A 24,607-nucleotide genomic window follows, 5' to 3' on the forward strand; every position below is an offset into this window, starting at 1 on the left:
ATTTACATTTGTTAGTATGACATGTGTGTATGTTTTGTCATGATTTTTTTGGGTACTTGTGACACTGTTTAGTGGAGAAACAAAACACTATTTCAGAATATGTTGGTTTTTCTTTTTTTTTTTTTTTGGGGGGGGGGGGGGGAGGGGGACCTGACAGAAAAAATAAAATAATTGAAACAGAATATGTGTTATGACAGCGAAAGGAACCTGTGACCCCTTGAGGTACTTAAAAAAAATCTGAAATAGTGTTTTTTGTTTCTCCATTAGATAGCACTACAAGTTCCTCCAAAAATTGTAACACAACACACATGTGTCATACTAACAAATCTAAGTCCACTTGATGATGGAGGTTTAAACCTTTGAAACGCATTGTGGAGATAAATAAACAGTGATTGATAACGGTAAACTTGTTGTTTCCATCGAATCTACTATTGTCCTGACACCTCATTTCACTCTCCACAGGTGACACTCAAAGGGTCATCCAACAACTAGTTTTCCGCAAATGGTCTCACCTTTACTTTTAAAATGACACAACACAGTCACTTCTGCACATTTGGGGTACTAAAACAATAAAAATTGTAACACATGGTGAGGAAAAACGGTGGAAACTTTAGAATTCTGCTGTCCATTGATGAGAATTTAAACTGGAAAGGGCACATTGGAAGTCTTGGGGAGAGAGAAACCAGTAAGCTGACATTTTGCATATTTTCATTCAATAATACCATGTGGAATAATGTTCAGGGGTAACTCATCTTTAAGAAAGAAAGTCATGCCGTAAGAATAATATGTGGAGCTCATCCACAATCATCTTGTACACATCTGCTTTAGGAGTTGGGTATTCTGACTACTGCTTCAAATCACATTTATTCTCTCATGAGGTTTCTTGTAAATAATCTGCTACCATCCAAAAGGAACAATGATGTATGTAATTACAATACCAGAAGGAAAAAATGGCATTCATTACTCCACATTAAGGTTGTCTTAGCACAAAGAAGGCTGCACAATGCTGCAACTAAAACTTTTGATCACTTATACAAAGTGACGTAAAATGCCTGCCAGAAAGCAAAATAAAATTTGAAACCAAACTGAAAAAGTTTTTCCTTGACAGCTCCCCCTATTCCACACGAGAATTTCGATTATTGTAATGTGTAAAAGGTAGTGGGTAGGAATCATTAACTCACACCTGCATATCTTTTAAAGAAGAAGAAGAAGAAGAAGAAGAAGAAGAAGAGCCTTAAAAATGTTCAGCAAGTAAGCACACTTAGAAATTAATTTGCAATATGAATGTAAAATATCTCATTCTATATCTTTACGATTTATCGTGCAAAAATGATCCGTGGAACATGGAACTCACTCACTTCCAGTTATTCTGAAGACGTTTTAGGCAATTCACCTTGACTGAATGACTGGTACAGAATGTCTTCATCAAGCAGTATGATGTCATAGTCAACACTGTCTAGAGCTGTGGGTATTATGATTCCTCACTCAAATTGAATGCTGAAAATGTTTGCAAAATGAAGATAGAAACATCTTCATTGTGTGGTAGACATCTTATAACCAACCACAAGGAACTCAGTGGAATGTTTTATCTTTTTGTTAAAGCCTGTCATACCAACCAAACAATGATCTTGCTATACTCCCCAACATCATAACTCCACAACTAAGGCTTTTCCCTTGTCCTTAAGTCCACTTACTGGGGTTATCAACATATGTTCATCACACTTTATGCGGTGCCACTTTTGTTCTAGACACCAAGTTTAATTCCAAAATACGCATAAAAGGTTTCAGATATAAAGTCTGCTACATATATCCTTTGTTTTGAAGTCGTGAAACAGTGACAAATGGAGTAAAATACGTATGAATCTTTTTTTACTTTCTACAAATGGCACTGATTTTTCTTTAATGGAGGAAAATATTAGGTTGAAATTTCTCAAACACGAAATAAAAATTCGTAACATTTATTTTTTGTGAAACAATCTTGACATGGTGAGGCCTAATTATTGTTTCAACATACACTATTAATGTATAAAACAGTCTTGCTTTCCTTGTTGAGTAATTCTAAGTAAAATCTCAAACTTTTGCCAATCACCTACACTGTCTTCACCAGAAGCAACTGACTGAATGAAAATATTGACCATAACCATGAAAGTGTCAACCTGGCTGAATTCTCAAAGATATAAATTACACAGTATATCAATAACGAGGGGGTGAAAAATCTTATAAAACACAGCATATTAAAATCTTGTTTATCTAATTAACAAAATACCTTCTTACCTTTCCAAATCTCCAGTCTTACTGATCACATCTGACACTGTGGTTTCTTGTGTAAAACTATTTATTTACAATAAAATAGATATGATATAATAAAACTTATCATTGCACTAGAAGCTAAAACTAACAATATGGATGTTCGTATCCATGCAAAGAATGTTTTATCTTTTTTCTCCTCAGTGACAGCAGTACAACAAGATGAGTTAAAACTACACATTTACTTTAATATAAACAGTTCTCAATAATCTATGTTTTGTACACAGTGACTTAAAATGACTCAGTACAGAATAAAACGATGAAGCTGATGAAGCTCAGCAGTTACAATAATTGTACATGTAAATCGTCATTAAAAGACTTAAAAACCATTCACTTTCCCATGTAGGGAGCGCTTGCATTGTTTAGCTGGTGCAGGCCCATTGCTGATAGTAGAGTCTGTGGTGCATGGCCTCTTTTTTGCCGTAGATGTTTGGCTTGACATCCCATTGTGCCAAGGGCGAACCTACAAGAGTGAAAGTCATGTCAGACTATTACTGCTAAGCTTTATCTTTAGTTCTTAGCCAAGAGCCTGTATCAGTGTTTACATAATGTCACAATAAGCACACAGAAAAGAAAAAAAAAAATAAAATAAATCAACCACCACAGATAGCAGATGGAAACTCATTGCAAAAGAAATCAACATTTCTTTAGAAATGTGAAGGAAAGCACTCATGGGTTTCATTAAATTCATTCATTTAGCCATTGTGTTGCAAGATTCCATCAAGGAGAACCTTTACAGGTATGGAATGAGCCACAGTATACACTAACAAAAGGCAATCAGATCAAAGAAATAATCTTTACACTGTATTAACAATAAACCATCACTATTGCTTAGTGTTATATAAGCTTACAGCAGGTTAAATTATGCTATTATATTTGAAAGAAAAATGCTACTTTGGAAGAAGAAAAGAAAAACACTGCAACTTCATCAGTTATATCAAACAGCTACTGTTTGTCTTCTATTGTTAGCTTCATATCTACTTAATTACGAACACTTTTTTTTTAATTCTGGTCCTATGCAAAATCGGTAAGTGGTTCTAAAGGTTCTACCAGTCACTCATTGACCAGTTTGGTGTGGCAGTAAAAGATAGCTTAAGGAAAGCCAAAATATTAAATTTCAGTATCTATGAAAATCATTCATGCAGGAGAATCCTATAAACAAACCATTGTTTGATCATAACACAGACTCCAGCATGGAGGACATAGTAATAGGTATCCCTGGCATATAGAAGCAACTGAAAGAGTAGAAAACAAATAAGTTGCCAGTTTCAGACGGACTCCCAATTTGGTTTTACAAGGAGTACTACATGGCATTGACCCCTTAATGAGCTTGTATTTATCGCGAATCTCTCCCCCCACCGCAAAGTCCCAAGCAACTTAAAAAAGCTCAGGTGCCTCCAGCATATATGAAGGGTACAGAATGTGCCCACAAAATTACATACCAACGTTCTTAAACTGGTTTGTAGCAGAATTCTTTAACACATTCTCAGTTCAAATATAATACATTTCCTTGAGATGGAAAGCCGCGCGGTCTGAGGCACCTTGCCACAGGTCATATTGTTTCTTAGCTATACCCCGACATTCTTATATCATGTGACATGCTCATAATGTTCAGCACTGGTCTTGTAATGAGATACTACCAGGTTCTCTCTCTTTTCTATGGAAATTATCTTAGAATTATGCACGCTTAAACAGAGCTGCCATTCATTACGCCAACTGGAAATATTTGCCAAATCTTTCTGCAATTCCTTACAACTGTCCAATGACAATACCTTCCTATACACAACTTCAGCACCAGTGAACAAGATTAGAATGTGTGAATCCTGCTAGATAAATCTTTTATATATAATGAAAACATTAGAGGTACTATTAATATACCTAAAGCTGATGTCATATTTACAGAGATACACTGTATAATCGTATCTTGGTTAGTAGTTCATCTATTGTTTGCAAGATGTATGTAAATAAACCAAGCTGGGTTTCACATGACTCTTTTTTTCTTAATTTCTGCTGGTTCCATTACAGTGCTTGTTTTCCTCCAAGAACATCACAATTTTTGAGCTTAAAATGTGCTCTAGGATCTTGGAACAGAAGGATGTTAGCGATAATGGTCCATAATTCCAGGCATCAGAACTGACCTGTGCTCTTTACCAGTAATTTAGGACTTTTAGTTGTGCTAGGGAGTCTCGATAAATGCGAGCTAGGAAAGGAGTCGATTTTGTGGCATATTTGACATAAAATCTAGCTGAAATTATGTCTGGGCCTTGTCCCTTGACTGCTTGAAGTAACATTAATTGTTTTTCCAATACTGCACATTGTTAATATTTATATTATACTCATTTGTGTGTGCAGCAGTCAACCATTAATACAGTAGTATCTAAATGCTTGAATACATTTTTAAATGCAGAATTTAAATTTTCTGCTCTCTGTCTGCCTTTCATCAGAGCTCCATGATCTTACTTGGATCATTCCAGTGACTACCACAGAAGACTGAGTTGACCAGCTTCCTCAGAGAATTTCGAGAAAGCTCATAACCTACAGCATTGTCCCCACAACTGACTAAGGCCCCCTGGTTCTGAACCAAATGTACATTAGTTTTTTTAGCTGAAATGACTGTCTTTTCAGTTCACATTAATAGTGGCAGGAGACCCCGAAGTGTTAGTATAAGACCCAAAGGAATACAGATATGCCTATAGGTGAAAAGATGAAAATCCTAATGGTCAATTGCTGAAGCGTTCTTAACAAAACGATGGAGTCTGAAGTACTCCTAAAATGAAATAGAGCTCACTTAATAAATGTTACAGAAAGTTGGGTAAAAACAAAACTGCCTGCAGTGAGGTTTTTAGGGCAAATCTAAGTGTACGAGGTGCGACAATCAAGTAATGAGACTGATGGGGAGAGGGGGGGGGGGGGGGGGGGGGGTGCTTACCCTTTTATTCAAGTTTAGTGTTGTCTCCTTCAAAGTATTTCTCTTCTGATGGCACACACTTTTTCCAGTGCTTCTGCCATTGATTGTAACATTGATGGTAACATTTCTGGAATTCATCTTCTGTAATATCCGTCAAGACCCTCGTCATGGCTTTTTGGACACCTTGATTTGTTTGAAAATGGTGTCCCTTGACCACCATTTTGACTCTTGCAAATAGAAAAAAGTCACACGGAGCGATATCTGGTGAATAAGGTGGCTGTGGTAGTACTGAAATTTGTTTTGAGGTTAAAAATTGCTGTACTGACAGAGCAGTATGGGATGGCACATTATCGTGATGCAGCATCCAATTATCAGCAATGTTGGCACGGACACAAAGAACTCTTTTACGAAGTTTTTCTAAAATTTCTTTGTAGTAATATTGGTTAAGTGTTTGTCCAGGAGGCACCCAATCTTTATGAACAATTCCCTTGGAATCAAAGAAGCACACAAGCATATGCATTTCACTTTTGACTTTGACATGCGAGCTTTTTTTTGGTCTGGGTGATCCCACTGTGAGCTTTGGCCTTTTGTCTCTGGACCGTACTGGCGGGGGGATTTTGCTCTAACAGATCGGCTGCCACATTTTTCCATGTTTCTCGCTGTTGTGGTGTGAGATTTTTGGGGACCATTTTTGCACAAATCTTTCTCATACCAAGATCCTCAGTTATCATTAAACAAACCATTTCTTGATTGATGTTCAGTCCTCCTGCAATCACTTTCATGGATAATCTTCGATCAGATTGTACGAGTTCACGCACCCTGACCAAGTTGACATCCGTCCATGAGGTTGATGGTCATCCACTGTGGTCTCATCTTCAACATTCATTCTGCCTTCACTAAACATTTTATGCCATTGAAAAACTTGAGCTCTTGACATAACCTCCTCTCCAAAAGCCTTCTGAAGCTTACCGTAAGTTGTCGTCGCGTTTTCACCCAATTTAACGCAAAACGAAATGGCATACCGTTGTGTAACATTATGCAGTTCCATTTCTGTGACAAGAGACACAAGCACGTGTTAACTTATTACAGCACAACTCACGATTGAGCAGTTGCATCGATGTGCCGCTTGGACTAGAAGCAGCTTATAGACCAAGGTCAAAGATATTGCGCCTACGCAAGCTTGCAGGGTTTCCACATCTTGCAAAGAAAATCAGTCTCATCACTTTATTGTCGTACCTCGTATATTAATAAGATAAGCTATTATTTGTTGCAGTAGAGAAGAAACTTATTTCTAGCAAGATATAACTACAAGCTGCAAGCGAAATTGTTGGGGCAAAACTCAGTACCATAGGTGCGCATAAACTTAGAATTTGGTCCTTCTGTCTATTATCAGACTAACTCCAATTATAACTGAAAATGTCAGAGCAAATCTCAGCTTGGTAGTACATGTGTCCCCCAATCATGTGTAATCATTGGCAGACACTTAAACATTAAAAAATCAATTAAGATATTTATAGTACTAGTGGTGGACATAAGACATCCTTTGAAACAATACTAAATACTTCCATTAAAAACTAATTAATACTGATACTTTATGGCAGCCCCGATTTTTCAAAGTCTTCCTGGTAAAATACACTTTCTCCCAGGTAAAAATACACTACACACTGTGTGAAAGTACATTCTTCCCGTGTGACGTGACAATATACTTTCCAAAGGAGCTGTAGAACTTATCAGTCCTTTGAATGTTAAAGATTTTATAAATTGGCGTAGAAATTCCTGGCACTTTAGAAAATGAAACCCATCAAAAAACAATGTTTTTTGGAAAGATTTTTGTTGTGCAACAACATGCGTATTTTTGCATTATGGAGCTAGAAATATGAATTCTACCAATCACAGCTTCTGAAGCACTGAGACTGAGATTGCAATCTCGCCAGCCAATGACAGTAGAAATTCAGGACATAGAACACGTGATGAAGTGGGCCAGCAGAACATCACTGTTAAATAGGGCATGCACACACAAACAGGAAGAGTTAATGCTTTAAATTAATATACTCACAATATACGTACAAGAAATTCCCCCCCCCCCCCCCCCCCCCCTCCTGAGGGTGTCGTTAAGCAGAATCCTACGAGCATAATTTAAATTGCAACAGCTGAATATTTCCAACAAGCAAGATTATAAATTTCACTGCTGTGCACCGAGCATTTCAAGGGTTACCTGACTGAATACAAATTCCATCGAGCACTTCGGCGTTTCCACAGAAAAGACAATTACATGTGAAATTGCTCAAGAACTCACCTCACATTTTTTTTAAGAATTCTTACACTTTTTCTAATCTTTAATGTACAACCTAACAAAGAAAATAATCAATTTTTGACAATATAACATAATTCAATACATGAAAAATCTACTCCAAAGTGGTGGAAGGAGAACAGAAATATAAAAAGGGTTTTAAGTATGCAAGCTTTCGGAGCCAGTGGCTCTACCTTCTGGCAGAAAGGCTGAAGGGGAAGGAAGAGGGGTGACGGAAAAGGGCTGGAGAGGTTTAGGTAAAGGGTTAGAGTTCAGATAAGTCACCCGGAACCTCGAGTCAGGGGAGACTTACCAGATGGAATGAGACCTGTTGGGTGACTTCACCAAATGAGATTTGAAAACCTGGAGCTGAAAGGTGGAAGACAGGCTAATATGCATGACAGAGACCACCGCTAAAACATTGTGCACAAGTTAATAAGAGTGAAAAGCTAAGGGGTCTGTATGTAAAAGAGGTGGGATGGGGATGGCGAGAAACAAAGAACCAAGGATTTTGTAGCGCTAGTCGCACCTGTGAACTTCAGAGAAACTGGTGTCTGGGGGAAGAATTCAGATGGTGTGTGGTGGTGCTAACTTTGCCTCACTCAGCTGTTTCATATGAAAGAAAAATTTTATTTTTATGTCACGTAAAACCCTCAAAATAGCATTCCATCAAGTGTCTTTCATATCATATCCAATTACAATAAGAATATCTCAGTTCATTGCTCTTTTTAACAGTCAATTTAAACACACTATGGCTTTGTCTTCAGGCACATAATGTGACAACTTCTTAAATTTGTGTGACATAAATGAATGCATATTCGCACTAAAAGATGCAAATTTCGCCAAACACAGATGCAATATTTTCAGGTCTCTAGTTACATGTCATCTTGCACCACTGTCAATGTACCAACTACCATGGTCCAATTTGTTTACATCTGCAGAAGAATTGTTGCAGCTCACCATTAAAACTTCCTTCTCTATTTTCAAAGCATCTGTATGCCTACAATTGTTTGAACTTCCCATTAATGTCACACAAGTTGACAACAAAGCAAAGTCTTTTTAACCCAGATAACCCTGACGTCCTTCTGGAAGGACGACGTAACTCACAGTTGAAATTATTTATTTTTGCGAATAGCGCATTGTTGCAACGGACTGTGATACATTGTTATATGAAGTAGGCAGTGTCAGTTGCGCTCTGCGACAGTCAATTTGATGCTGTCGGTCATAGTGAGTGAGAAATTGTGTCTTGAAAATAGGGCCAATTTTACCATGAACGAACTGACTGACCTTGTCATCGATGGGTATGTATATTTTCTTTCATACTGCGTCAATAATTCTGAAACTTGTCATATAACATCTTAAAGAGTTAACCTATATTGCACTCCTGGAAATGGAAAAAAGAACACATTGACACCGGTGTGTCAGACCCACCATACTTGCTCCGGACACTGCGAGAGGGCTGTACAAGCAATGATCACACGCACGGCACAGCGGACACACCAGGAACCGCGGTGTTGGCCGTCGAATGGCGCTAGCTGCGCAGCATTTGTGCACCGCCGCCGTCGGTGTCAGCCAGTTTGCCGTGGCATACAGAGCTCCATCGCAGTCTTTAACACCGGTAGCATGCCGCGACAGCGTGGACGTGAACCGTATGTGCAGTTGACGGACTTTGAGCGAGGGCGTATAGTGGGCATGCGGGAGGCCAGGTGGACGTACCGCCGAATTGCTCAACACGTGGGGCGTGAGGTCTCCACAGTACATCGATGTTGTCGCCAGTGGTCGGCGGAAGGTGCACGTGCCCGTCGACCTGGGACCGGACCGCAGCGAAGCACGGATGCACGCCAAGACCGTAGGATCCTACGCAGTGCCGTAGGGGACCGCACCGCCACTTCTCAGCAAATTAGGGACACTGTTGCTCCTGGGGTATCGGCGAGGACCATTCGCAACCGTCTCCATGAAGCTGGGCTACGGTCCCGCACACCGTTAGGCCGTCTTCCGCTCACGCCCCAACATCGTGCAGCCCGCCTCCAGTGGTGTCGCGACAGGCGTGAATGGAGGGACGAATGGAGACGTGTCGTCTTCAGCGAAGAGAGTCGCTTCTGCCTTGGTGCCAATGATGGTCGTACGCGTGTTTGGCGCAGTGCAGGTGAGCGCCACAATCAGGACTGCATACGACCGAGGCACACAGGGCCAACACACGGCATCATGGTGTGGGGAGCGATCTCCTACACTGGCCGTACACCACTGGTGATCGTCGAGGGCACACTGAATAGTGCACGGTACATCCAAACCGTCATCGAACCCATCGTTCTACCATTCCTAGACCGGCAAGGGAACTTGCTGTTCCAACAGGACAATGCACGTCCGCATGTATCCCGTGCCACCCAACGTGCTCTAGAAGGTGTAAGTCAACTACCCTGGCCAGCAAGATCTCCGGATCTGTCCCCCATTGAGCATGTTTGGGACTGGATGAAGCGTCGTCTCAAGCGGTCTGCACGTCCAGCACGAACGCTGGTCCAACTGAGGCGCCAGGTGGAAATGGCATGGCAAGCCTTTCCACAGGACTACATCCAGCATCTCTACGATCGTCTCCATGGGAGAATAGCAGCCTGCATTGCTGCGAAAGGTGGATATACACTGTACTAGTACCGACATTGTGCATGCTCTGTTGCCTGTGTCTATGTGCCTGTGGTTCTGTCAGTGTGATCATGTGATGTATCTGACCCCAGGAATGTGAAAATAAAGTTTCCCCTTCCTGGGACAATGAATTCACGGTGTTCTTATTTCAATTTCCAGGAGTGTATTTATGGGTTCATATTACGATAGAAAGTTTTCGTGAGTTGTAATTCAATAATGTTTACAACCGTCCTTCCAGAAGGACGTCAGGGTAATATGTTGTCACTTTGTATTCACAGAATACAATGTACACTTATGGAACTTTTGGACATGTTAGAATCAAAAGATGAGGTAATACCTAATACTGGTGTGAATGTAACATTACACCTCCTCTAAATTCAACTGTTGAGGTAACAAACGAAAATTCGAGTGCTGAAGAAAATCCAAGTGTAGATAAATTACCAGCAAGTCAGCTCAATACTGCTGCGCTACATGACCTAAAAGAGAGGGGCGTGGAAGCAACAGGAACAATAAGAGGAAACAGAGTTAAGAATTGTACTCTATCATCCGTCGATAAAATGATAAAAGAAAATAGAGTATCATATGAAATTGGTTCTGACTCAGCATCCGGTATTTCCATTGTATGTTGGAATAACAACAATATTGTTACTGTAGCCACCAACTTTGACAGAGTGCAACCACTACACTCTGTAACAAGATTTTCCAGGGAACAAAAGAAAAGGATTAGCGTGCTTCAACCTAACTTATTACAATCCTACACTACTCATATGGGAGGCATAGATCGAGCTGACCAAAATGTATCCCTATATTGATGTTCTATAAGAGGGAAAAAGTGGTATTTCTCGATTATTGCACATTTTATAGACATTGCAGAGCAAAATGCCTGGGATCTTTACAAGCACAAGGAAGAACCCATAGATCATCTGACATTTCATCGTCGAATTGTCACTGCAATTCTTGAAAGTTACAAAAGAGTCACTACCAGCAGAGGACGTCCTAGTAAGAGGGCAAAACTAGATTCTAGATTTGATGGTAGAGAACATTATGTTGCTGAATTACCAACGGACGAGATAACAAAAAAGAAGAAGCAGCTGAAATGTCGAAGTTGCCACAAAAAACTACTACTATGTGCGTAAAATGTAACGAACCACTTCATGTTTGTTGCTTTTTGTCTTATCATACTGGTGCATAAAATATGGGTATAGGTTATTTTCTTTGTATTTTGTATTTATTACTTGTTTTAGCCCATAATTCAAATTTATTTATGTCTTTTTGAAAGTATAAAAACCAAAACAAGTTAATTGTGCAATGTCATATACTTTAAAAACATGTTCCCTTATTGTCCTGATGTCCTTCTGGAAGGACGCCCATTTTTGGAAATACCAATTAAAAATAAATACTCAAAATTGTTTTTACTTTCTTCCTTACAACCTTGTGAATGAATGTAGATAACATATAAATCAATTTTGAAAAACAAATAATTCAGGACTATCTGGGTTAATGTTAGGGTAGTCATTCGATCGATTTCCTTTTATCAACTGCACATACTAATCTTTGTAATAAAATTTCCATATCCCCATAATTGGCAACAACTGAGTCACTTTGTTATGGAGCAAAGACCTGGAAGGGGTAATAGTATGAGCAGCTGGACTGCGAACACAAAGTTTTGTCTGGAAAAAAGTTGACTGATGTTTGTATTACAGTAGAAGCTTAATTGGTGCTGTTTTGTGGACATATACATCAAATGAAGAAAATAAACATGTGATGAAGAAACAGACAGAAGCAATGTCCACATTTTAATATACAGCCTGATAGTACCTAACAGAAATGAGCATTGTTCTCTTCAGTGAGGAAGAAATTCATCAGGGAGCAGCACAAAGCAGGTACTGAGCACCTGTCCTTCTTGCCCAATTGTTAGTTGCACATAACTAGCAATGTATGTTAAAAAATGCACTTGCCATATGTAGTACTTCGCAAAAATGGTCAGATCACCACCAGCAACTGACGAAAGTGGCACACGTAATAGGGCAAAGGGAACTGCATAGTTGCTAAGCATGATTAATCGTGTAAATAATATACTGCAAATATTAAAACAGTATTGTGTAGGGTACTATGCTGAGTTAGGATCCTTTGCATGTCACATACATACATACATTAATCCTTGTTCCATAGATCATGAATACGACATTTCGTAATGTTTCAGAACGTGTCACTTTAACATGCTGTAAGTTTTCTTTACACAAAATAATTAAGGAACCATTTTTTTTTTCCGTAACTACTTCATATCTAAGAATTCATATATTGAGTAGAAGGAGTTGTCATTCGGGAATTCTTTTAATTTGCTTTTAATTGGCTATTTGTCAGACTTTTAATGCTATTTGGCAAACATCCAAAGATTTTTGCGGCAGCATAATTCATCCCTTTCTGCGCCAAAGTGAGATTTAATGCAGAATAGTGAAGATCATCCTTTCTTCTAGTGCTGTAGCCATGCACTTCGCTGTTGTTTTTGAACTGGGATGGGTTATTAATGACAAGTTTCATAAGTGAATATATGTATTGTCAAGGTATTGTGAATATTCCAAGTTCCTTAAATAAATGTCTGCAAGGTGATCTTGGGTGGGCTCCAGCTATTATTCTGATTACACGTTTTTGTGCAATGAATATTTTCTCTCTTAATGACAAATTGCCCCGAAATATGATGCCATATTAAAGCAGTGAATGAAAATAGGCATAGTAGGCTAATTTACTGATATGTTTACACCAAAATTTGCAATAACCCTAATAGCATAAGTAGCTGAACCTAATCGTTTCAGCAGATCATCGATGGTGTTTCTTCAATTTCTTATCAATGCACACACCCAGAAATTTTGAGTATTCTGTCTAAACAACAGACTTCTGTTCACATTCTCTATTTATCAATGGTGTTATGCCATTTACTGTACAGAATTGTATAAGTTGTGTTTTCTCAAAATTTAGTGAGAGTCCATTTGCAGAGAACGACTCAATAATTTTCTGAAAGACATTATTTACAATTTCCTCAGCTGATTCTTGCTTGTTGGGTGTGATTACTATACTTGTATCACCAGCAAAAAGAACTAGCTTTGCATCTTCATGAATATAGAGTGGCAGGGACTAGGTGGTGGGAAGACAAGGATGCCAGGTGCAGCATTGGGAGGCTCTGGAGGAGAGGGACCGGGGGGGGGGACGGATAGGAGCAGAGAAGGGGAAAGACTGGTGGATGTGTTCGCAGAGAGTGGTGCACAGTGAGTTTCTAAAAACAATGATGATGTGACTTACCAAACGAAAGCGCTGGCAGGTCGATAGACACACAAACAAACACAAACATACACACAAAATTCTAGCTTTCGCAACCAACGGTTGCTTCGTCAGGAAAGAGGGGAGGAGAGGGAAAGACAAAAGGATGTAGGTTTTAAGGGAGAGGGTAAAGAGTCATTCCAATCCCGGGAGCGGAAAGACTAACCTTAGGGGGGAAAAAGGACTGGTATACACTCGCACACACACACACACACATATCCATCCACACATATACAGACACAAGCAGACATATTCAAAGACGAAGAGTTTGGGTAGAGATGTCAGTCGAGGCAGAAGTGCAGTGGCAAAGATGTTGTTGAATGACAGGTGAGGTATGAGTGGCGGCAACTTGAAATAAGCGGAGATTGAGGCCTGTTGGGTAATGGGAAGAGAGGCTATATTGAAGAGCAAGTTCCCATCTCCGGAGTTCGGATAGGTTGGTGTTAGTGGGAAGTATCCAGATAACCCGGACGGTGTAACACTGTGCCAAGATGTGCTGGCCATGCACCAAGGCATGTTTAGCCACAGGATGATCCTCATTACCAACAAACACTGTCTGCCTGTGTCCATTCATGCGAATGGACAGTTTGTTGCTGGTCATTCCCACATAGAATGCATCACAGTGTAGGCAGGTTAGTTGGTAAATCACGTGGGTGCTTTCACACGTGGCTCTGCCTTTGATCGTGTACACCTTCCGGGTTACAGGACTGGAGTAGGTGGTGGTGGGAGGGTGCATGGGACAGGTTTTACACCGGGGGCGGTTACAAGGGTAGGAGTCAGAGGGTAGGGAAGGTGGTTTGGGGATTTCATAGGGATGAACTAAGAGGTTACGAAGGTTAGGTGGACGGCGGAAAGACACTCTTGGTGGAGTGGGGAGGATTTCATGAAGGATGGATCTCATTTCAGGGCAGGATTTGAGGAAGTCGTATCCCTGCTGGAGAGCCACATTCAGAGTCTGGTCCAGTCCCGGAAAGTATCCTCTCACAAGTGGGGCACTTTTGTGGTTCTTCTGTGGGAGGTTCTGGGTTTGAGGGGATGAGGAAGTGGCTCTGGTTATTTGCTTCTGTACCAGGTCGGGAGGGTAGTTGCGGGATGCGAAAGCTGTTGTCAGGTTGTTGGTGTAATGGATCAGGGATTCTGGACTGGAGCAGATTCGTTTGCCACGAAGACCTAGGCTGTAGGGAAGCGACCGTTTGATGTGGAATGGGTGGCAGCTGTCATAATGGAGGTACTGTTGCTTGTTGGTGGGTTTGATGTGGACGGACGTGTGAAGCTGGCCATTGGACAGATGGAGGTCAACGTCAAGGAAAGTGGCATGGGATTTGGAGTAGGACCAGGTGAATCTGATGGAACCAAAGGAGTTGAGGTTGGAGAGGAAATTCTGGAGTTCTTCTTCACTGTGAGTCCAGATCATGAAGATGTCATCAATAAATCTGTACCAAACTTTGGGTTGGCAGGCCTGGGTAACCAAGAAGGCTTCCTCTAAGCGACCCATGAATAGGTTGGCATACGAGGGGGCCATCCTGGTACCCATGGCTGTTCCCTTTAATTGTTGGTATGTCTGGCCTTCAAAAGTGAAGAAGTTGTGGGTCAGGATGAAGCTGGCTAAGGTAATGAGGAAAGAGGTTTTAGGTAGGGTGGCAGGTGATTGGCATGAAAGGAAGTGCTCCATCGCAGCGAGGCCCTGGACATGCGGAATATTTGTGTATAAGGAAGTGGCATCAATGGTTACAAGGATGGTTTCCGGGGGTAACAGATTGGGTAAGGATTCCAGGCGTTCGAGAAAGTGGTTGGTGTCTTTGATGAAGGATGGGAGACTGCATGTAATGGGTTGAAGGTGTTGATCTACGTAGGCAGAGATACTTTCTGCGGAGGCTTGGTAACCAGCTACAATGGGGCGGTCGGGATGATTGGGTTTTTTGAATTTTAGGTAGAAGGTAGGGGTGCGGGGTGTTGGTGGGGTCAGGAGGTTGATGGAGTCAGGTGAAAGGTTTTGCAGGAAGCCTAAGGTTCTGAGGATTCCTTGAAGCTCCGCCTGGACATCGGGAATGGGATTACCTTGGCAAACTTTGTATGTGGTGTTGTCTGAAAGCTGACGCAGTCCCTCAGCCACATACTCCCGACGATCAAGTACCATGTTCGTGGAACCCTTGTCCGCCGGAAGAATGACGATGCATCGGTCAGCCCTCAGATCACGGATAGCCTGGGCTTCAGCAGTGGTGATGTTGGGAGTAGGATTAAGGTTTTTTAAGAAGGATTGAGATGCAAGGCTGGAAGTCAGAAATTCCTGGAAGGTTTGGAGAGGGTGATTTTGAGGAAGAGGAGGTGGGTCCCGCTGTGACGGAGGACGGAACTGTTCCAGGCAGGGTTCAATTTGGATAGTGTCTTGGGGAGTTGGATCATTAGGAGTAGGATTAGGATCATTTTTCTTCGTGGCAAAGTGATATTTCCAGCATAGAGTACAAGTGTAGGACAGTAAATCTTTGACAAGGGCTGTTTGGTTGAATCTGGGAGCGGGGCTGAAGGTGAGGCCTTTGGATAGGACAGAGGTTTCGGATTGGGAGAGAGGTTTGGAGGAAAGGTTAACTACTGAATTAGGGTGTTGTGGTTCCAGATTGTGTTGATTGGAATTTTGAGGTTTTGGAGGGAGTGGAGCTGGAAGTGGGAGATTGGGTAGATGAGAGAGACTGGGTTTGTGTGCAATGAGAGGAGGTTGAGGTTTGCTGGAAAGGTTGTGAAGGGCGAGTGAGTTGTCTTTCCGGAGGTGGGAAACCAGGAGATTGGATAGTTTTTTGAGGTGGAGGGTGGCATGCTGTTCTAATTTGCGGTTGGCCTGTAGGAGGATTCTCTGAACAGCCGGTATGGATGTGGGAGAGGAAAGATTGAGGACTTTTATTAAGGATAGGAGTTGACGGGTGTGTTCATTGGCTGAGTTGAAGTGTAGGTGAAGGATTAGGTGGGTGAGGGCAATGGGTTGTTCAGTTTGGAACTGGTATAGGGACTGATGGAAAGAAGGGTTGCAGCCAGAGATGGGAACTTTAAGTGTGAGGCCTTTGGGGGTAATGCCAAATGTCAGACAAGCCTGAGAAAATAGAATATGGGAGACAAACAAACGCAAACATACACACGAAATTCATGCTTTCGCAACAAACTGTTGCTTCATCAGGAAAGAGGGAAGGAGAGGGAAAGACGAAAGGATGTGGGTTTTAAGGGAGAGGGTAAGGAGTCATTCCAATCCGGGGAGCGGAAAGACTTATATATATTGCTGATTTTTGCAGACTATCTGTACCATTAATTTCAACCCTATGCATTCTTCCAGTTAAATATGAATTAAGCCAATTGTTTCACTGTCCACTCATACCACAATATTTAAGCTTATCTAGAAGAATTTCATGATTCACATAATCAAAAGCGTTTGAGGGATCACAAAGTATCCCAATGGATGATGTTGGGTTATTCAATGCATTTAATATTTGATAAGTTAAAGCACATATAAATTTTTTGTTGAAAAGCCTCTCTGAAAATCAAATTGACAATTTGTTAGTAATTCATTTTTACAAATATGTGATGCTACTCTTGAATACATTACAGTTTCAAGAAATTTGGATAAAGCTGTCAGAAGTGAGATTGGGCAGTAGTTGTTAGCATCAGACCTATCCCCTTTTTTATGCAATCGTTCAGCAATAGCATATTTCAGTCTATCTGGAAAAGTGGCCTGTTTCAGTGAGCTACTACATATGTGGCTGAGAATCCTACTTATTTGTTGGGAACAAGCTTTTAGTATTCTGTTACAAATGCCATCAGTTCCATGTGAGATTTTACTTTTCAATGAATTTATTATTTTCCTAATTTCAGTAGGAGAGGTGGGTTGAATTTCAATTTTATCAAATTGCATAGGTACTGCCTCTTCCATATACTGCCTTGCATTTTCTAATGAATAGCTGGACACTATTTTCTCTACAACAATAAAAAAATTATTATTAAAAGTGCTTTCTACTTCTGACTTCTTGTTAACAAACTTTCCATTGAGTTTGATAGGAATACAGTCTTCCTGTGCTTTCGGTTGCCCTGTTTCCCTTTAAACAATACTCCCATTTGTTTTAATTTTATGATTACATGTGGTAATCTCAGACATAATGCACACTTCTAACTACAGTAACAAATCCAAGATGGATGACAAAGAAAGCTGATAGATGAGTGTGAACTCAGTTATAATTATGAATACAAAGGAAAAAGTATTGGTGTTTATTCAAGTTCTGCAAATATAATAGAAATAAAGACAGTTCGCGTATAAATAGTACTCTAGAGCTTGCAGATCACAAAGCCTCTACACCACTGCTAAGTCCAGTCAACAGAAAACAGATATAAACGATCCATGGGCTGAAGAACTTTCTAGTATGTTGTAATTAATTACCCAGTCAGATTAGTCTTGCTAACAGAACTGAAAAAAGAGAAACTACTCTGGCTGATAATTTTGTTGTGAGAATAGGAGAAAATCTTAAATAGTGCAAGTAGACAGCTGGAATAAATGCAGAGTAGCATCGGTAGGAAGTTCAAAGAAGTGAGGACTGTTCTTCTACAATATCAGAAAGCGTTTGTTAATAAATTGCAGCGAGATATGCTAGAAAGTCAAAATTATACTGCTGGTCCAGTTACTCAAGATCTTGCAGATTTTACAGAAGAATAAGATAATAAACTCACCATGTTATCTTCATACACAAACAAAATAAGACAGGAGCTTGAAGAATGTATTAATAATGTTGGAAGTGTTGGAGAAGAGCAGCGTACAAGTCTTAATTTGAAGGTGCAAGAAGTAACCATGAAACAGGGAAGGTTAACAGCACAGATGACTCACATTAGACACCTGGTGACAAAGGACTGTTGTTGTGTAACCTTGAATGAAAGGTGTGCACAGGTCCCAAATGGTGTTACTGGACACAACTACATGAGATACAAACCTTTGCTGTGAAGCCAATCGAAAGTTTCAGCTGGCAATGTGTGTGCAGCAGTGACGCAAGTGATGATGAGTGAAGACAGGCACACTTTGTAGAGAGCAGCAAATTAAACAGATTCAAACCCAATGCAAATGCCCATCCTGTTGCATTTATTACAAGTTTTAGAGGTATGCTACCATCACTATGGACCAATGCTGAAAACATCTCAAATGTTGCTAACCATTTGAATCCTCTCATCACCCCCAAAAACTAGCTACAAAGGAGCACACACCCCTCCCCCCGACCCCAGTGTCACCCATTAGCACCCTGGAATGGAACAACTCAACCACATCCTTCATCACCACCCCCTGAAATGAGGGATATCCTACCCAAGATCATTTCCACACCTCCTAAAGTATTGTTCTATTGCCCACCCAACCTCCACAAAATGCTAGTCCATACCTATGCCACTACCAATCCCAATCCTTTGCCAGAGGGATCATATCCCTGTGGAAGACCCATGTGCACAAGCTGCCCAACCTCCCCCCCCCCCCCCCACCACCACCACCTCATAAACCAGTCTGTGTCAAAGGCATATCCTACCCCATCAGAGGCTGGGCCACCTGTGAAAGCAGCCATGTCTTATACCAGCTCTGCCACAATCATTGCACAGCTTTTTATATCAGTATAACTACCAACCAGCACTCCCCATCGGGATGAATGACCATCACCAAATTCTGGCCAAGAGCAAAGTAGACCACCCTGTGGCACAACATGCAGCTGAACATAACATGCCCGATTTCAATGGCTGCTTCTCAATCTCCGTCATATGGAGCCTCGCTTCCACACCAGCTTTTCTGAACTGCGCAGATGGGAGTTATCCTTACAACAAATTCTCTGCTCCTGAAGTCATCCCAACCTCAATTTATAGTAACTTAATGTCCCCACGCACTCCACCCAACAATTTTCACCCTCTCAGTCTTATCACCTCTTCCCAGTTCACGTCACTGCACCCCCACTGTGCACCACTCTCTGCGAACACACCCACCAGTCTTTCCTCTTCTCTGCTCCTTTCCTCCCCCCCCCCCCCCCCCCCACTCCTCCAGAGCCTCCCAATGCTGCACCTGGCATCCTTGTCTTCCCACCACCTAGTCCCTGCTCACTCCACTAGGCAGTGCTCATTTCTCTCCCACAACAATATCCTGCCATCCCTGCTCCTTCAACATCCAACCCGGATTGTTGCTTCCATTCAACCCAGTTGCTTAATATCTGTGATGTCTTGGTTAGAATTAGTACCTTGTCATTGAATGATTTAGTGAATATCCAAATAAAGAAACTGATAGACAGAAGAACGACTTTCACTCATTTTATTATGTATATTAACAACTAAGTATTCTGCTTAATTTGCTTACTACATTTGATGTTTGATTAAAGAAAGAGGCTCTCAAAGGGATAGGTTTCATGACCATTCAGCATTTTGAATAATAAGTTTCTACAAAAGGGTTTCTTTTAAATGAGCATTGGTTTAAACTACAAATGTTAGATTTAGTCTAATTATTTCTTGTGTCTGATGCCCATCTTCATACACATGTTAATGCATTTACATTATGTGTGAAGTAAATAGGATTTTTGTAACATTTATTTGTGTTTAATGCTTCAAAAATCTTCATGGTTTGCACATGAACCTGTTTTTTGCTCAAGTGTCAGATGTATCTGACTATCTGGTTAATATTCCTTACATCTGATTAATATTGTATTTCAGTGATTTAATGTTTCCTTCTACAAAAAATCCAGTTAAAATTGTTAAATATGTATGTCAAAACCTGGAGTGTGTGTAGGTTGCTTAATGTTCAATGATTGTAAAAGTTTAAAGCCACAAATGAAGGTCTACCTGCAGAGCAGTGGTCAAGAGGATTTATTTTTGGAGATTTGATTTTGAGAAAATTTTACAATTTTGCAAAACAAAGAGAGATGGCACTTATAAGAGCATAATTGTCGATGCTCTTACTAATAATCAATCACAACATTTACTTCTGATGATAGCATACTGTTGGCCTTTCAGAATGTCCAGGAGGAACAGTTCATGCCAATAGGAGGTATGTCCTCTAATTAGATAGCGTGTAGTTGGTAGATGTGGGAGAAGCAGTTCAGTGTTGGACGGGTCACCAATACGAAAGTGCGGTAACAGTGTTGGAGAAAGTTTAGTTGTTGAAGAAGTATTTCCATTATTAAGATTTTGTCGAGTATAGTGAATGGAGAAAGTGTTTCCTTATGTGTGGAAGAAGTTTTGTCGTGTTTTCAAAGTTTCAAATGCTATAGTGGATGAGAGATATCAGAATATTACATGTGTGGCTGTCACTAATGCAACATGGAAGTTTAAATATTAATATACTCTGATTAAAATTACTTTATGATTGACAAATTGCGCTGGTGGAGGCAGTGTTTCTGGCATGCAGCCAGCCATACTTCACATGGCACTGTACATCCCTACAAAACAGGCAACACAGCAAATGTATGGCACTTGAGAAAGAGCTATGGCTGGATGGTGGCAAGCCCCAATCATTCCTTTCACTGAATTGTCAATCACAAAGTAATTTTAATTGAAGTATAACATGGCTGTCGATACTATTGGATACTGGAAGAGGTTATATTGTTAACCAGTGATTTAACTTAAACCTTCTGAACCTAATTTTGAATTGACACTTTCCACTGTGGCTAGACGGAATTAGTGCTGCAAGACTGTTAGAGACAGACTAGGAACAATTAATAAAATATGTTTCAATTGAAATAAATGGTTTTAGTTTAGTCGTAAGTTGCACTGAGAAATATCTACTTATTATTTTTTGATGGTGACTAGTTGTGGACACCTGTGCCCATTCTCAAACAATCTGTACCCTAAATGTGACAAATGCAGGCAATAGCCCATGTATGGAAAGTGCTCCTGGAGTACTCAAAGTGGTACATGGCTGTTCTTAAGTCAGTGACACACAGCTTTGATTACTGCAGGTGCAGTTTCTGTACATGGGCTATGCTGTGGCCAACCCCGCCCACTTCATACGTCGTAGCGCCTTCTGCATCGGTATCCCACTTCACGTCCAACCAACACGGGATGTCTATCATAAGGCATACATTCATCAGGAAAACCTTTGTCGTCTGTGTTGTCAACACAAATATTTACTGGTGCAACAACACAACACAACACCAGGTCTCCACCAAAAGTTGTCAGAGACCACTACCCACTTGCAAAGCCAGCAGAACAGCTTTACCAGAGGTCGCAGCTAGACCAGGAACTACTCTGATACGCCAGGCACGTGATCACAAATAGTTCCGGCAGATACATCTGCCAAATGGGCTTTATAGAGCAGTGCAATGCCGACACAGGGCAGTTCGACGCACCACTTATAAGTATACAGAGTTGCCACCCTGGCAGCCATGGCCAGATGCTTCTTCTAGCTGGTCGACCTCTTGCAGATGGACTTAGTATAGTCGACGAACATCTTGACACTGCATAGTCGTTTTATTGTGATCTCTCACTGTGAAGATTGGGTCTTTTCTATTATTATTTGTTGTTCTTTTGGAGATTGTATTACTGTTTCGTTTTGGTGAGCCCAATAAATTGCTTTTGGACTTGTGTTTTCCACATTTCTATTCTGTTAGCGCAGATACTTCAATGGCGAAGAGTTGATTTAAGAATTTCCCACACTTCCTCAGTTGTTGTCCACTACGACAGACAGTACTCCAGGTATTGATGAACCCTCAGCACAAGGCATAGTGCTGTTAGAAAGTATGCAACAAACGAACGAGCACATTTTTTCTCACTTCTGTGGGCCCAGAAGTTTATCACCTTCTGCAACAGTTGCACCCCGAAACAGAACCTCATGTTCTCTCCCACGAGGCTTTGACTTCTAGCCTATTGGATGATTCTGATTTTCAGGTCCATGTGGCGGCGGCATCTCACAAGTTGTTCTGTTGTCAGAAGCTTCCCACGCAGTCTTACAGGGAATGGATTGCTACGCTGCAGGGTCTCTCCCGTGACTGTTATTTTTTTCTGTGGCAATCCCCACTGCAAGCAGCCTTATGGTTCAGCACTCATTCCTGACATGATACTTGTCCATGCCCCAGATGATACCTTACGGACTGATCTTCTAAAGCTGAAAGTTCCCTCTTTAGACACCTGTTTATCCATTATCCATGCTCATGAGCAGTCCTTTCGCTCTGCTTCCACGCTGCAGTCCCCAGTGTAGGTCTTCTTCACATCACTGCAGCCGCTGCAGAAGCGCCAGGGGCCCCTCCTTGGGCCGCGCCTTCCCTCCAGGACCAGGGCGCCAGTCCCCACCTGTGGCAACAGCAACGGCAGCCGCAGCGGCAGCAGCAACAACGGTTGCCCTCCTGTAGTCAATGTTTTGTCACACATCAGAAGCAAAAGTGCCACTCGTGTCAGGTGGGTGTGTGTGTGTGTGTGTGTGTGTGTGTGTGTGTGTGTGTGTGTGTGTGTGAGAGAGAGAGAGAGAGACAGACCTGTTTGGCTGTGGAAAGCAGGGTTACAGAGCAGAGGCCTGTCAGTTGTCATCGTTGATGCTTTGGACGCTTCCGACTCCGTGGTGGATGAGACGGACCTGCTGCCGCCAATTTCCTTCTTGCAGTCAGTTTTTCCACACCCGAGTGCAGCGATCACTCTGATTGTGCGGTTGGATGGCACTCCTCTCCCTTTTCAAGTGGATACAGGATCCTCCTTCGCCATCATTGAAGGGGATTCCCACTGTCATTTGGGTTCATTGCCATTTTGTCTGTTCCATGCTTCCCAAAAGAGCTACAACAATGACATCATCCGACTACAGGGGAGGTTCTTGGCTCGGATCCAGAACCTTACTCACGATGTCACGGCCCCGGTTTTGGTCCTCACCGCCCCCAAGGCTGCCAACTTATTGGGAATGGATCTTTTTTTCTCACTGGGCCTCCAGATAATACATGATTCGGGCCCGGCTGTCCAGTCGTTGTCAGCAGACAATTAATTGCAGCAGTTTCTGGATGACTTCTCAGACGTGTTCTGTGCCACATCCCCAGGGTTCTCCGGGTTCGAAGCCCATATCGAACTCCTCCCCTCGGCGGTCCCGAAGTGCCACAAGGTTCGCTCAGTACCGTTCACCCTCAGTGACAAACTTCGCGTTTGTGGGGATTTTAAGGCCACTTTCAACTCTTAGTCTGTTACTGACTCCTATCCCATACCCAAGGTTGACATCCTGTCCAGGTTGGCTGGCGGCAAGATGTTTGCCAAAATTGACCTGTGGGATACCTACCTCCAGTTGCCTTTGGACGATTCGTCAAAAACGATCTAGGCAAGCAACACCTCGTTTCAGCTCTTCTGTTACAACCGTCTCCTGTTCGGGGTCGCCAGTGCTCCGGTCATCTTCCAGTGCTATTTGGAAACATTGACAAGAGACATTCCGGGGACAGGTAATTGGAGACTGTATTATTGTTTTGTTTTGGTGAGTCCAATAAATTGTTTTTAGACTTGTTTTTTCCATATTTCTATTCTGCTAGCACAGATACTTCAGGCTATCACCTGTATTTGTCACATTTATGGCACAGATAGTTTGAGAATGGACACAGGTGTCCGAAACTAGACACCATCAAGAACTAAAAAATAGGTACTTCACAATACAACTTATGATGAAGCTACAACCATTTATTTCAATTATAGGACAAGTTGCAGACCTATTTTACACCTACAGCATGCTGTAAGTTCATAAAAACGTGCTTTCATAGAGCGCCTTTTTATTATTTCACAAATATTGCTAAATATAGACCTCTACAAGTGTAAGAAGCAGTGCATAGGCCAATTCAGGAATACACAGAATTCAGTAACAATTGACATATCTGGATGTAGCCACCACCCCTTATCTCTCATTCGTCTGATATCCAAGATAACTACACTGTTTTCATTCGAATTTTAGTATCGGGACAGTTAAGTAGCGTTCTTGGTATGTGACCTTGGGCAGCTGTCTTGAGGTGTAGCATTGGTAGAGAAACTGGCGTGTCGCATGAAACACCTTAAGTGTCGTTGTTTCACCTATGAGTTATGCTGCCAAGGCAACTTCCAGGGTGCCGATGAAGGGGGACCACATTCACCTTAGAATTAGTGACAGGTTGCAATCTGTTTGCATCTCCTGAAGAGCAGCAAGAATGTGAGGACTGGCCTTCTGGCCTCACCCACTC

General features: G+C 41.5%; 1 protein-coding gene across 2 annotated transcripts in view; it reads right to left on the bottom strand.

Annotated features, from left to right (window-relative positions):
• Positions 1 to 2,000: 2,000 nt before the first annotated feature.
• Positions 2,001 to 24,607, bottom strand: part of LOC124803121 — a 109,448-nt gene continuing 86,841 nt past the window's right edge. The window contains exon 6 of one of the 2 annotated variants that reach the window (XM_047264304.1): positions 2,001 to 2,770. In XM_047264304.1, coding sequence (XP_047120260.1) covers positions 2,627 to 2,770 — 144 coding nt within the window. In that variant the 3' untranslated portion in view covers positions 2,001 to 2,626. The remainder of the gene's footprint in view (positions 2,771 to 24,607) is intronic. The other variant, XM_047264296.1, reaches the window with a different exon arrangement.

The sequence above is a fragment of the Schistocerca piceifrons genome, chromosome 1 (assembly GCF_021461385.2).
Source record: "Schistocerca piceifrons isolate TAMUIC-IGC-003096 chromosome 1, iqSchPice1.1, whole genome shotgun sequence".
Lineage (NCBI taxonomy): Eukaryota > Metazoa > Arthropoda > Insecta > Orthoptera > Acrididae > Schistocerca > Schistocerca piceifrons.